The following is a 12,772-nucleotide window of genomic DNA, read 5'->3' as shown; positions in this document are numbered from 1 at the left end:
GGCCCACGCGTGTAGCATTTCATGGGGAAGGTGGCTGGCACGGCGTCATCGGCCAGTCTGTGCGGCGTTCGCATTGCGCAAAACACCCTCTGACCCTGGTCCGTCTCAGAGTTTTACTGGATTTGTACAGAAGCGCATGTTCCAGAAGGCCATGGAAGAAGGCCATGTCCATCTCTACAACACACATGTATCTATCATCATATGAGAAAGGAGCAAAATACAACTGCCGAGGTGCTCGTATCCATGATACCCGGAGGATAGTTCAGCGGGAACCTCATTGTCGTGTACCCAATCACGTCGCCCTCTATATCACCGAACCTACAACCCCTTGCTCCCCAGCGCAGCCGTTATTTCGCTCCTTCTCTGGCCGTGCTCATAGTCAAAAGCTTGGACGAGGCCGTTGAGATGGCTTGCGGCAGCTAGAACAACCAGCACGTGGAATATCTGGTGGCTGGAGCCCCAAATATCATATTTTCCCGGACTCCACTTCTCGGGCACTCTGGCGGCATAGATGGCAGCACCGCTGATGTACAAGGTGCCCTGCAGCAAAATCCAGTCCAGTCCAATGCTTCTTCGCAGATGTTCGATTCCATACAGTTGTATTCCATGCAGAACAGGGAATACAGCAGAGAGGCCCATGAGCACGAACATTAGAGCTCGAAAGGGGCGAAGGGCTGGCGTGCGAAATTTGGGATGTGTGGATACGATGGAAGTTCCCGCTGCCAACGTCGTGATCATGGCCCAGTATGTCTTCCTCAGCTCGGGTTCATCTCGGAAGGCATAGTACAGCACTGGGACAAAGCTGCCCCATATCAAGAAGACAATGCCTAGATAGTCGAGCTTGTTGCCCCATACGGCTACCTCGTGCGAGTGATTTTGAATGGTGTGATACGTCCCGCTCATACCCAGACATGCCACTGCTCCGGCAAAGAAGCACCCAAATGCCCACACATCCTCTGTAGTTGCAGTCGCGTAGCGTGGTCCCAATGTGAAATACAGAGCAATGCCAGCCACAGCTGCGAGGAGAGCCCCGATGAGATGGGTGTAGATGTTGACCGTTTCGTTGTGCAAGTATCCAAGGCTCTTCCATGACTTGGAGTAGGAGTTTGACTGCGCTCGGTAACCAGTTTGAATGTAATGGTTGTCTTGCTGCCATGGAGATAACTCGTCCCATACTACTATTAGCTTTTCCTCTACCTTTTCCTCAATCTTTTTGCCGGCATCTGCGGCCTTTGAGGCTGCTTCCTTAACCGCGTCCATAATTGCAGTAAGAAACGATCAAAGTAGATATTAAGTGTTCACTTAATGTCGAGTATGGTTGTCCAGTGGTCGAGGGTTAAATGGCGTGAGGCGGCATTGAAGGACTCGAGCCAACTGGTACGTACTTCCAGGGACCTCTGGCAAGCTATGCCACATCCAGTGAACCTTGCGAGCATCACACGTCGCTTTTTGATAATCACCAAAGACTCAATAGTATTCCCGAAATCGATGACATGGCATGCCTGCTATCACAACGTCTCAGCGGGGTAGCGATGTGGTTCAAGTCAAGCTGGGGCGCGCTTGCCCCTCCATCCCACCTTGCCTCGATGGTGTCTCCTACTACGCGACTGTCTTTATCCAAGCCCACCATGGCTCGCAATGCCTCTCAGCAACGACACAGGCCGATGCTGAAAACATCTCTCGGCCTAAATTGAACATCTCATCTCCCGCACAATCATATCAACCGCCTCCATGAAGTCCACCGACCCCGTCCGTCCAAGCAGCCGCCGTGCTGCATCCGGCGCATGGAACCGCCTCAAGCCCGTCCGAGAAGACCTTCTCGAAAGCTACGGGCTACCCAGCAAAGGCGAGACGCGGTACCATACCCTTCCGCCTCGCCTGAACCAGCACACCCGCTGATTGTGCAGACTCAACGACTTCAAGACGCAAGAAACCTACCTCAACCGCATCATTGAGCGCTACATGAAACTCTGCGCCCTCAACCGCGAAGAACTCGACCACCTCTTCGCCTCCGCAACCGACACAAAAAACAGCGAAGCAAGCTCCAAACTCACAAGTTCCTTCTCCTCCTTATCTCTCTCCAAACACGCACCCCCAGAATACCAGAACACTAAACCACCTACTACAACTACTACCCCTTCCGCCCAGTCCATTCCACAAAAAGCGTTTGCACCCTCGATCCAAGAACTAGAAACCGTCCTCTCCTCCCTGCGTAAACTCCGCGAAGCAATCACAGCATCGAGCCGCTCCGACGCCTTTGCCCTGCGCGCCTACACCTTCGCCATCCATGTCAGCATCCTGTGCCACGACTGGGCCTCGTATCTCCCCTCGCTGCTCTCTCTGCTCAACATAATCCACCCGCGGAACCCTCTTCCACCATCTACCCTCCACGAATTCGTCGGACTCCTGATCCTCGATCAAGCGTGTCGCCAGTCGGATTTCTCGGGCGCCCGCCAGACGAAGCTGCAGTATGGGTACAAGGACTGGCGGGTTGAAGCCGTGCTGAGAGCCTTGGTTGCGGATGATTATGTGGGGTTTTGGCGTGTGCGCAGGGCGGTGGATGGATATCAGCGGAGCGTTATGGAGTGGGCGGATGGCAATATGAGGGTGCATGCGCTCAAGTGTCTAGGAAAGGCGTATTTGAGTGCGGATCGACCGTTTGTGGAGAGGGCGACAGAGAGGCGGTGGGAGGAGCTTGTGCAGGAGGGGGTAGGGTGGGAGTTGAGTGCGGATGGGGAGAAGGTGATTATTAAGAAGCCAAAGGGAGCGTGAGGTGGTGGATTGCGATGGAGTTGAAAACGCGTGTATTGAGATGCATACAATTGCGTGATCCAAGCGTCCAACGGGGTATCATTACAGATCGTTTTTACATCAATCATTCTTCCATCTCCTCATCTTCATCTTCCTCACCTTCCTCACCTTCCTCACCCGCATCCGCAGCATCCTGCCACACATCATCATCCATGTCATAATCCTCAAAATCCTCCATCTCCTCATCCTCTTCGCCGTCCTCGCCTTCTCCCTCAGCAGTCTCACCCTTAGCCGCCTTCTCCTTCCTCTTCCTCTCGATATTCTCCCGCTGAATACGTCGCCTCTCCTCCTTTTCTTTATTCTTCTGCTGCCACCTCTTCTCCAGCTCCTGCTCTTCGGCTTTACTCTTGGTAATAAATTCGTGCCAGAGAACCTTTCCGCCGCATACGTCTTCTTCGACTTTAGTAAGACGCAGCTTCATGCGAGGGCCCAACTCAATCAGCTTAACCGCACGTTTTTCCACACGGGGTTTAGAGCCGCGGGCGCGGGCGTGCGAAGTCTCGTCACCTGCCTTAAGTTTTTCTTTTTCGCGGCGCGAAAGCACTTTTTGGCGGACTGGGGCTGTAACTTCAACTTCAGCGTCTGTGTCTTGTTCCGTATCCGAGGCGGATGTGTATCCCGCTGCTGAGGGGTCTAGCATGTAGTCTGCAACGTCCTCGAGCTTGCCTAGGTTGGGAAGTGCGCTCTTCTTTCTTTCCCTGCTGCCTACGAGCTTTTCGGCTGCGTAGAGTCGTCGGATGGCTTTTGGTATTCCCACTTGCTTTGTTGTAATTGCATAGTGTCTCAGGCTGATGTTGATGGATCCGGTGTCCTCAGAGGGAGGCTCGCGGTTGAGGAGGAGAACTCGCTTGATCGAATGGAGAGGGGTAGTGTGCGGTTGGATTGGTGGAAAAAGACCTTGGAACATATCTGTCACGAGCTTCTCGAGATGCTTTGGTGGTGCCTTTTCTCCTAGCTTTTCCCTATCGCTATCACTTGTCAAGAAGTTGTTCATGACGAGCAATGGTGCGACCAAGTAGTCGCTTGCACCGGATCGCGGGCGCTTCATGGCTTTGATGATATCTTTGCAGAGAGAATAGTTTTCAACGCGGAAGTGGAGCGTAGGGCCTCGGGGAGTACGGGCGAGTCGAAGGTTTGTATTGCCGCTTTCTGATCTAGAGAAGAGAAGTAGATGGCTAACGCCTAGCGGGCCGCACATGACGAGGTAATCCTACAAGTTGTTAGGGATCAAGACAAAGAATGTGGGCCTTTGGATGAAGCATACCTTGAGCTTGTTCGCACGTCGTTCCTTGAGCCTAATAGCGGTATCGGGTTCCAGGCAATGCCTGACATCGTTGACGAGGTCTGAGATAGATTTTCCGACTCTAAGCTGTGTGAGCGGCTTGATTAAAGATTTTTGGCAGAACCCAACTCACTCTTGTGCACCAATCCGAATCACCATAGACTTGGGACCTGCCACGGGCTTCTTGGCCAATTCCTTGTCCTTTGCCGATTGCTTCTTTCTCGCAGTTCCTCTTCCACGAGCCATTGCGACAGCTCAATCGAACGCCTTCGGGCGGGCCTATAGCTTCAAAGTCGGCTTTTCCGAACCTCAGTCCTGATTTCTGTAGCACAGTTCTTTGGGAAACAAATCAGGGAATGGTGCAGTAATAGGTGAAAGCGGAACTTGGGGTGTGTGACTGAAAGCAGCCGTCGATGTCGTGAAATCGGCTGCTCTGTCGCGACCGGTCGCGAACTGGAAACTTTTCTGTGGGTCTGGTCCGCTTCGCCAAGATTTCGGTGGTCCATGCGTGCCATAGGCTGGTACCGCCTTCAACTTTCGCACACCGTTCCTGGACTCTTTTTTCATACCAAAATGCCTGGATTTGCAAAGAGAAAGCGAACCGAAGACGCGCGTGTTGCGACTGCGTCGTCGTCAAAAAAAGCGCGACCGTCGAGCGCACCGCCGAAAAAAGTTGTGGCGAAGCCCGCACCACCGCCAGAACCCGAGTCGAGCGATGACGACGAAGAGGAGGGAGACGAGGATGGTTCAGAAAATGCCGAAGACCAGAATGTAGCGAATTCATCTGGATCCGAGCAAGAGGCGGAAGCTGCTACGGCTGGCGCAGACGAGGCAAGGAAGACATTCGCCGACCTGGGCGTGCGCGAAGAACTTTGCGACGCTTGCGAAAACCTCAAGTTCACGAACCCGACACCCATTCAGGCCCAGGCTATACCTCTGGCTCTCCAGGGTCGTGATGTTATTGGACTTGCTGAAACTGGATCTGGAAAGACGGCTGCGTTCGTTCTACCAATTCTTCAAGCGCTGCTGGAGAAACAGCAATCGCTCTTTGGGTTGATCCTGGCGCCAACACGAGAATTGGCATATCAAATTGCACAGCAGGTTGACGCTCTCGGAAGCATCATCAATGTCAAGTGCGCAACGCTGGTGGGAGGAATGGACATGGTGCCTCAAGCAATCGCTCTGTCTAAGAAACCACATATTATTGTTGCTACACCTGGTAGGTCTAGTCTGCCTAACCCTGAGGAGCAGAAACTGACAGTATAAAGGACGTCTACTCGACCACTTGGAGAATACCAAGGGCTTCTCCCTAAAACACCTCAAGTACATGGTTCTCGACGAAGCCGATCGGTTGCTCGATCTTGATTTCGGACCAGTCCTCGACAAGATCTTGAAGGTGCTACCTAGAGAAGGACGACACACATACTTGTTCTCGGCGACTATGAGCAGCAAAGTTGAGAGCTTGCAAAGAGCCGCCCTGCAGAACCCCGTCCGAGTGAGCATCAGCAGCTCGTCTCATCAAGTCGTCTCAACACTGCTTCAACGATACATTTTCCTCCCGCACAAGTACAAGGACCTGTACCTCATCCACCTGCTAAATGACAACATTGGTCATCCAACCATCATCTTCAGCCGCACAGTCAACGAGACTCAGCGCATAGCCATCCTCCTCCGCACTCTCGGTTTCGGTGCTATTCCTCTTCACGGCCAGCTTTCGCAATCCGCTCGTCTAGGTGCGCTCAACAAGTTCAAGACCCAAAGCCGCGATATCCTCGTAGCCACCGACGTAGCAGCCCGTGGTTTGGATATTCCTGCTGTCGATCTCGTCGTCAACTTTGACCTACCCAGCGATTCGCAGACCTATGTCCATCGTGTTGGCCGAACAGCCCGAGCTGGAAAGTCAGGCAAGGCTGTTTCCTTTGTCACACAGTACGATCTTGAAATCTGGCTGCGCATCGAGAATGCGCTTGGTAAGCAGATCCCAGAGGAGGTTATCAACAAGGACGAGGCAATGGTGTATATGGAGCGAGTCAATGAGGCGCAGAGGATAGCAGTCAGGGAGATGAAGGATCTTCACGAGCAGAGGGGCAAGGGTGGTCGTGGAGGCAGAGGCGGCGGACGGGGTCGTGGCGGAGGTGCGAGAAGAGGACGTGACCAGATGGACACTGAGGAAGGTTAATTTCTCAAAAGTCTGCATGTATATTTTCTACGTTTCGAGTTGAAGTCCTTTACTAGCGTATACCCTACGAGCTGCTTGATCCGGTCCAAAAAAGCACCATGGAGAAGATGGCACCCAGGCTAGGACCGCAAAAGTCTGTTGTTTCAGTATTTACATAGATTTTAGAGTGTGTAATGATTAACTACCATGTGTCCTGAGCAAGTCCAAACACGATCCTGAGTAATTGTTCCCTCAGCCAAAGGCGCGTCCATAAAATTTGCAAGTACAACTATAGCTAAGAAGAGGAAATCGATGATCGCGGCGGGGGCAAGCATTAAGCGGCGACAATAGCGCATCTTTCTTTCCCCGCAAGGGAACCACAATTATTGATAGTAGCTGGTAAAAAAAAACAAGCCCAGACGGGCGGCATCGGCAACTGTTACAATTGCCTATTTAGTGTTACTAACAAACAACCTTCTCCAGTCTCTTTATATTTTGCATCGCTCTTTCCCATCAATCCCAGTATCAAAGCCCTCTCAAACCTCGCCCTAATTGTTATTTAATCCCTTCCCTAGAAAGAAACTTTGCTCAATCCCATCCACCCGACTCCCTCCACTACTCCGTGTGAGATTCCACAGAGGAAAAAAAACCATGGAAACTCCAGACGTCACAGTCCCCAACCACACCCCCATCGCCACGGCGCCCCGCGACATCGACGCCATCAAAGCGCAAGAAAAAGACTGCACGCTCCCCTTCTGGAACGGAAACGTAGCATTTAAACTCGGCGTCAATCTGCGCACAAGACTGCTCACAGAAGAGAGACCAGCCGTCGTGCACATTTCGACAATTAGTACCCCACCGCATGTCTTGTTTCACGCTGTACGTTCTTCCCTTCTCCATATGGCCCCTTCCCCCCTCCCCTTTTCATTTTTTTTGTTGCGATGGGGAAAAAAAAACAATTACCAGTAGAATTTCTACACACAAAAAAAAAACACCAAACAAAGGGAGAAATGGGGCAGTTCAAAACTAATATAGCAAACCCCCCACCTCCAGGTAACACACCCAGGCACCTCATCCGACAACGACGTCTGGGTCTCGCGCAAGCGCGCCGCCGTGATCCGGTTTGCCGCCAGCACATGGCGGCTGCAGAACCAGTACGGCGGTGACGAAGAGGCGTTTAAAGCGAAGCTAGGGCTGGGGCAGGAGACGGCGGGCCAGTATGCGATTCACGGGGGCGGAGTACCGGTTTTTATTAAAGGGTGCGATGGCATGGTTGCGGTGGTGGTGGTGAGTGGGTTGAAGCAGTGGGATGATCATCAAGTTGTCGTTGAGGAGATGGGGAGGTTGAAGGAGGAGATGGAGAGGGCGGGGGGAGTGGTGTGAAAAAAAAAGAGAGAGGTTGGTGGGGATGATGTGTTGTGGATTTACTAAGACTACTAGGCTTTGTATAACCATATATTTACATATATATTTTTGCCTTTGTTAAAATAAAGGGTCCTAAAGGTTCACTGGCAACAGACAAAATCACTCTCAAACACCACCACTACAAAAAAAGAGAACTTCTCAACATACTCGATGACTTAAATTGTCTGGTTCATAAGATTGGTATCATTACAACTTCATAACACTACTTCTTTTCTACCTTTCCCATCCAATAATCATACAACTGTCAGATTAAACCGGCTGATAAGCCTTTGATGCATTAAATTTCGCCAAGACGATCCAATTAACCAGCCTGGTAAAGACCAAGAGCGACAACATGAGGGTTGATCATGCTAAGGTTGAAGGGAGTAAGGTATGGGTCAGAATCAGTAAGAGCAACAAACATGGTGTCGTTGGCAGCAGGGTCACCCTCGTAGACTTCACCGGCAGGCTGGTAGGTGTATCCAGTGTTGTTGCCGGTAATCTCCAGAGGAGTGTAGGTGAGGTTGAGCTGCGAGACCCAGGCAACGAAAGCGGGGGCGCCGGCGACGGTGTCGGTGATGTATGACATGTTGGGGCCAACAGGCTTACCGGGGTTCTCCCAGGTCAGGTTGACGAGCTTGCCGGGGAAGGAGAGGGGCTCAGTGCGGTTGCGTGCGATGCCGGGGGAGCAAGAGTAGCCAGGGTGCTCAGTGGCGTTGACGTTTACACAGCTCTCATCGGCGGGGATGGTAGAGTCGGAGGGGTCAGAGGGGCGGCGGCCAGCAACCTCGTTTGGCTGGGTGTCGTTGGGAGAGAAGCGGTTGGGGTTAGGCTGGCTGTCAATGAACAGAGCCGGGAAGTTCTGCCATGCCAGACGAGTGGTGTTCTGAGGGCAGGAGCTGATGTATGGGGCAAGGTAGGTCCATGCCCATGACTGAGGGATACCAGTCTCAAACCATACGGGCATAGGTGGAAGGCCCATCATCTGACGGAAAGAGATTTGCTGGCGGGCCTCGGTAGCAATGGACAAGGAAAGCATGTTGGCGACCTCGCGAGAGTCCAGGTGGGCAAGGAATCCCCAGACACCAGATTCACCCCAGCGAGTCACCTTCATGTTGAAGTCAATGAACTCACGGACAGTGCGGAATGGGTAGTCGTATGTGCACTGAGGAGGAGCAGTCTCGCCAAGCATGTTGGAAAGGAGAGTGGCATGGCCAGTTTCCTGAATAGCCATAAAAGCAATGTAGGCGCGGTCCTCAGCAGTGAGGCCAGCGTCAAGGAAATCTTGCTCAGAGAAGACGGCGAGACCGTTGTTGAACAGATCGAGCTCAATCCACTCCTGGTATAGACCAAGAGTAATGGACTCGTAGTCAAAGTCGCTGTTTACCATATAACGAGGCTGAGTGCCATTGGTGCCGAGACCACCAGCTGGCATGTAGGGAATGGGCATAGGGTCCTGAGGCTTGCCATTGGTGTTGTAGTAAGTAGCGGTTGGGTTTGGTGGAAGAGGAGGAATGACAGTGCCAAGGGTGGTAGGTGCCTTCTCAGCTCCGGTAGTAGTAGGAGTACCAGAGTAGGGGCCGTGACTGGTGGCACCAGTTACGTCTGAGCTCCTTCGAGGAGGAGCCGAGCCAGCAGTGGTAGGGATGGCCTAATGAATGATCAGCTAGGCTCACAATTGGCTTTGAGAATTCTACTCACAGGAACCTGGACATCAGGACCAAAGCTCGTGGCGGGAGTCTCAGCTGGGTCAAAGGTGACGGAGAAGCTGGCATCCGCATCAGTGTAGCCCGGCACATCTGGCCTGGGAGCGGCGGCAGCGCATGCCGCAAGCACAGAAGTGACAAAAAGGCTCTTGGTCAACATGTTGAAGAGGGTTGTCGGTGGGTAATGTTGGTGAGGTCTGAATGTAGGGCGCATGTGCAGTTGAATATATACATCTAGCACAGATGCTGTGCACCAGTGACCGCATCACTTGTACGCAATTTGCAAGCAGTGTGTCAACAACGACTAGGCACGTCGGCTGAAGAGGGCTAGTACGACATGATTTCATGACTGAGCGGATGCGGCAGTGAAGGCCGCATTCATAGAGAAGTCAGCTAGGACATGGGTTTCTTGGAAATGCCATCGGGCATGCGAGGCGGGCAAATCAAGTACGCTATTGACGAAGATCGTATGCTCCATGCTTTTCGGGCCTGCAAAAAACTTGTCGATGCAGCGTGAACGCGTGCGCGCAGGGGGGCAAGATGGCAGGTGGATCGCAGTATTTGCCGCGTGCTAAGAACGTGACGACGTGATGACATGGTGGAGCAGTCGAAGTTTTGAGCCGCTAGTGTTCCCGCCCCGCAAATAGGCCAAGCGTTCCGATCTTGGTCGGGAGTAGCACAACGCTTAAGCCTACATCAGGTCTACCACCTGTGCTGAGAAATCAGGCACGTCCTAGCCAGCCTACTCCGCGGAGTCTTGCCCTTGGCTGTGCTCTTCCTCGACTATCGTGTCCAAACGTTTATCCACATGCTCGTCATCAGCCCGTCGCCTAATAACCAGTATGCAAGGCACAGATGCAGACAAATCTCCGCTTGGCTGCTACATGCGGACATGCGGGCATGCAAGCGTCAACCCGGCCCAAGGTGCTGGAGGCAGCGTGAGAAGAGAAAGATGGTCGTCTCGGCCAAGAGAAAAAAACAACAGACGCATGAAAGGCGCACGAACGAGATGAATTGAAACTACCTGGTGGTGCCAGTGGTGGTTGCTGTCGTCCTGGCTCAGCACAAGTGCGATGACGGATGACGTTTGACTTGCGCAACGTCCGCCCGTCTTTGTGTTTGGCAGATGCGGAGACGATGATTATTGGAGACGAGTCTGCAAAACAATCCAAGGCGACATCGCAACGACAGCGTTTGTAAGCAGCGATGCGTTACTTGCCTTTTTCCCCCATTCGCTACACCTGAATCATTTTGCGCGTGCCATCGGGCCCCAGTTTTCGCGTGGCGCAAGCTGGTAGCGGACGTACTTTCCCCGGTCATGATCCCTGCCCAGCTTTTCGTCAAAGTTGACTTCGAACTTGGTCTCGAGGTAGGTTGGCAGCTGCTTCGGCTCGTTTGTCTCTGAGCTACCATCGGCCATTTCGGCATCCTCTTGCACTGTTGGCCCTGAGTCGGCAGACACCGCCTGGCCAGGCGCCGACTCTCGAGTAGTGCTTCTGGTATAGCCGGTTCCACTGGCCTTTTCCATTATCGCATGTCCCGGGCTTCCCTTTTTGATTGGGTTTTTGAGCGGCGCCCGTTGCCGCACCCATTCAAGCATAACGTGCCAAATGTCTTTCCACGATGCATCTGTCTTGATCGATCCCGGCTTGCAATGGCTCATCGTCACCCTGAACCCTGCATGTCGTAGTGCTCCCCGTAGTGCTGCCAACGATGGGGCGGAACAATGAACTACCTTTGCAACTGCGCTGGGTATGAAGAAGAAGGGGTGGTGGTCTATCTCTGCAGCATCGGCCTTGGGAATGAGGGGATCGAGAACTTGCGTCTTTTGTGCGCCATTTGACTTTTCCAGTTTGGCTCCAAATGTGATTTCCTCCAACGCCGTGTGCAGCATGCCCTCTATGCGATCCATCGTCGGGTACGTTTGCCGGTCAACCTCATTGAGCTGCGCTAGTACTCTTTCGATGAAGCCAACGTTATGCAGCGGGCCACCGTACATTGGTCCCGAGAGGTGGGTCTTATGTCCGCAATGCTCGCAATGCTGATCCGCCGAGGGTCCCTGAGCAAAGCCATGCTTATACATCGGGTCGCCGTTTTTGTTCTTGGTGACCTTGTTCCGCGCCAGGAACTGCGTAGACCATGCACCACAGCCGCTTTCGCAGTGGTATACAAGCATCGTCTTGCCAGCAAGTAGCTTCACGTCGTTGGGCGCTTTTCGCACTCGTACAAAGACGCGAATGTAATAGTCAATAGAGAGGGATAACAGAGGCTCAATGGCCATGCCATAGCGAGCAGCCGAGGATGCTATCGCATGTAAGATCAAGCGCAGTCCACCCTCGTGACATGGCTCGCCCTTGAAGGGCAAGCCGCCATACTGCGAGTAAGTCTTCTCCAAGTATCCATGTGACGCAAATATGGCTGAATCGGTACAGGTGACACAGAGCAGTCCATCGTCATTGACCGCTTGGATAGCGGCATCGATAAAAGGAGCGGCAGTGCCGTACGGATCAAGGTCAATGACATCATAGCCCTTTTTGTCGCAGAAGCTGTACATGTAGGCTATAGCGTTGCCTGTGTTGGCTGTAATGGTGTCCTCTAGCTTGTTGTGCTTGACGTTGAGCTTGATCGATTCTACCGCCTTGGGAGACATGTCGTTGGCAGTGACAGCGGTTGCGAAGGGAATCTCTTTTGCATATCGGAGAGCACGCAGGCCGGTAGCAGATAGTGCGTCCAGGATACTAAAGGGTGGTTTCCAGGATGTTTTTTCTCCGCTCTCCACTTCTTCCTCGCTCCCGTCTGGGGCAATTTTCTGCTTCTTGGAAGGACCCGCGGTATTCTCCAGTTCAAGTTCTGCAAGCTTCCTCTTTCTAGTCGCTTCATCCTCGGCGCCGGAAGTTCCTGGCGCTTCGTCGACAGGCTCCGCCGCATCTCCCGCTGCCCGACTTGCCTGCGCGCGTTGCCTCTTGCGCTCGTTCTTCTTCCTGAACTGCTCATGCTTGTTCAATTTCCGCCGTATAGAATCCTCACCAAATGTCTTGATGGCCAAAACGCTCAGATCGCGATTGAATTGCTGGATAGGGTTATAAAAGACCTGCTGTTTCTGCGTCTCTTCCTTGGAGAGTTTGGGGTCGGTCGAAGTCGGGACGCCATGTGGGACGAGAATATGCGCCAGGCCCTCCTTGATTGTGGTGTACTCTTTTCCTTCATGGGATATATGCTGGCCGGCTTGGGGAGCTGCGTCAATGGTTTGCGCCGCCGCGTCAGCCATGGGAACATCGTTGGAGGCCATGGTGGAGGTTGTGTGGAATGCGCGAAGAAGAGAGCTACCGGTAGCCCATGCTTTGTGGGTAATTGCTGGGCGCGCTCGCAATCCACATATACGGCGGATCCAGGGGGTGACGGAGGCCAGAT

General features: G+C 52.9%; 7 protein-coding genes across 7 annotated transcripts; 3 read left to right on the top strand and 4 right to left on the bottom strand.

Moving 5' to 3' along the window:
- Positions 1 to 25: 25 nt before the first annotated feature.
- PSV08DRAFT_334478 (hemolysin-III related-domain-containing protein) lies at positions 26 to 1,536 on the bottom strand. Its single transcript, XM_014223374.1, has one exon. It carries the CDS (start codon positions 1,258 to 1,260, stop codon positions 319 to 321), a length of 942 nt encoding a protein of 313 aa, XP_014078849.1. The 5' UTR covers positions 1,261 to 1,536; the 3' UTR covers positions 26 to 318.
- Positions 1,537 to 1,559: 23 nt separating this feature from the next.
- PSV08DRAFT_381640 (uncharacterized protein) lies at positions 1,560 to 2,848 on the top strand. The gene is made up of 2 exons (XM_014223373.2): positions 1,560 to 1,856; positions 1,908 to 2,848. Exons 1-2 carry the CDS (start codon positions 1,732 to 1,734, stop codon positions 2,770 to 2,772), a joined length of 990 nt encoding a protein of 329 aa, XP_014078848.1. The 5' UTR covers positions 1,560 to 1,731; the 3' UTR covers positions 2,773 to 2,848.
- A 27-nt stretch (positions 2,849 to 2,875) lies between these two features.
- Positions 2,876 to 4,339, bottom strand: PSV08DRAFT_381636 (Brix domain-containing protein; the record flags this gene model as incomplete). The annotated part of the gene is made up of 3 exons (XM_014223372.2): positions 2,876 to 4,021; positions 4,076 to 4,175; positions 4,227 to 4,339. The coding sequence occupies 3 exons, from the start codon at positions 4,337 to 4,339 to the stop codon at positions 2,876 to 2,878; spliced, it is 1,359 nt and encodes a 452-aa protein (XP_014078847.1).
- A 327-nt stretch (positions 4,340 to 4,666) lies between these two features.
- Positions 4,667 to 6,473, top strand: PSV08DRAFT_231029 (P-loop containing nucleoside triphosphate hydrolase protein; the record flags this gene model as incomplete). Its single annotated transcript, XM_014223371.2, has 2 exons — positions 4,667 to 5,312; positions 5,362 to 6,473. 2 exons carry the CDS (start codon positions 4,667 to 4,669, stop codon positions 6,270 to 6,272), a joined length of 1,557 nt encoding a protein of 518 aa, XP_014078846.1. The 3' UTR covers positions 6,273 to 6,473.
- Positions 6,474 to 6,778: 305 nt separating this feature from the next.
- PSV08DRAFT_365955 (uncharacterized protein) lies at positions 6,779 to 7,634 on the top strand (the record flags this gene model as incomplete). Its single annotated transcript, XM_014223370.1, has 2 exons — positions 6,779 to 7,130; positions 7,305 to 7,634. Exons 1-2 carry the CDS (start codon positions 6,903 to 6,905, stop codon positions 7,632 to 7,634), a joined length of 558 nt encoding a protein of 185 aa, XP_014078845.1. The 5' UTR covers positions 6,779 to 6,902.
- A 221-nt stretch (positions 7,635 to 7,855) lies between these two features.
- PSV08DRAFT_210300 (uncharacterized protein) lies at positions 7,856 to 9,521 on the bottom strand (the record flags this gene model as incomplete). Its single annotated transcript, XM_014223369.1, has 2 exons — positions 7,856 to 9,306; positions 9,363 to 9,521. The coding sequence occupies 2 exons, from the start codon at positions 9,519 to 9,521 to the stop codon at positions 7,978 to 7,980; spliced, it is 1,488 nt and encodes a 495-aa protein (XP_014078844.1). The 3' UTR covers positions 7,856 to 7,977.
- Positions 9,522 to 10,607: 1,086 nt separating this feature from the next.
- Positions 10,608 to 12,629, bottom strand: PSV08DRAFT_231024 (S-adenosyl-L-methionine-dependent methyltransferase; the record flags this gene model as incomplete). Its single annotated transcript, XM_014223368.1, has 2 exons — positions 10,608 to 12,197; positions 12,276 to 12,629. The coding sequence occupies 2 exons, from the start codon at positions 12,627 to 12,629 to the stop codon at positions 10,608 to 10,610; spliced, it is 1,944 nt and encodes a 647-aa protein (XP_014078843.1).
- Positions 12,630 to 12,772: the final 143 nt, after the last annotated feature.

Source organism: Bipolaris maydis (genome assembly GCF_028858645.1).
Source record: "Bipolaris maydis strain C4 unplaced genomic scaffold PSV08scaffold_16, whole genome shotgun sequence".
Taxonomy (NCBI): domain Eukaryota; kingdom Fungi; phylum Ascomycota; class Dothideomycetes; order Pleosporales; family Pleosporaceae; genus Bipolaris; species Bipolaris maydis.
Note: the sequence above shows the minus strand (reverse complement) of the source record. Positions and strands in the feature narration are given on the sequence as shown.

Bases quoted from the DNA above. Each gene is read 5' to 3' on its own strand.
- PSV08DRAFT_334478 (XM_014223374.1), bottom strand. From the start codon at position 1,260: ATGGACGCGGTTAAGGAAGCAGCCTCAAAGGCCGCAGATGCCGGCAAA.
- PSV08DRAFT_381640 (XM_014223373.2), top strand. From the start codon at position 1,732: ATGAAGTCCACCGACCCCGTCCGTCCAAGCAGCCGCCGTGCTGCATCC. The intron at 1,857-1,907 runs GTACCATACCCT...CTGATTGTGCAG, and splicing joins CCCAGCAAAGGCGAGACGCG to ACTCAACGACTTCAAGACGC.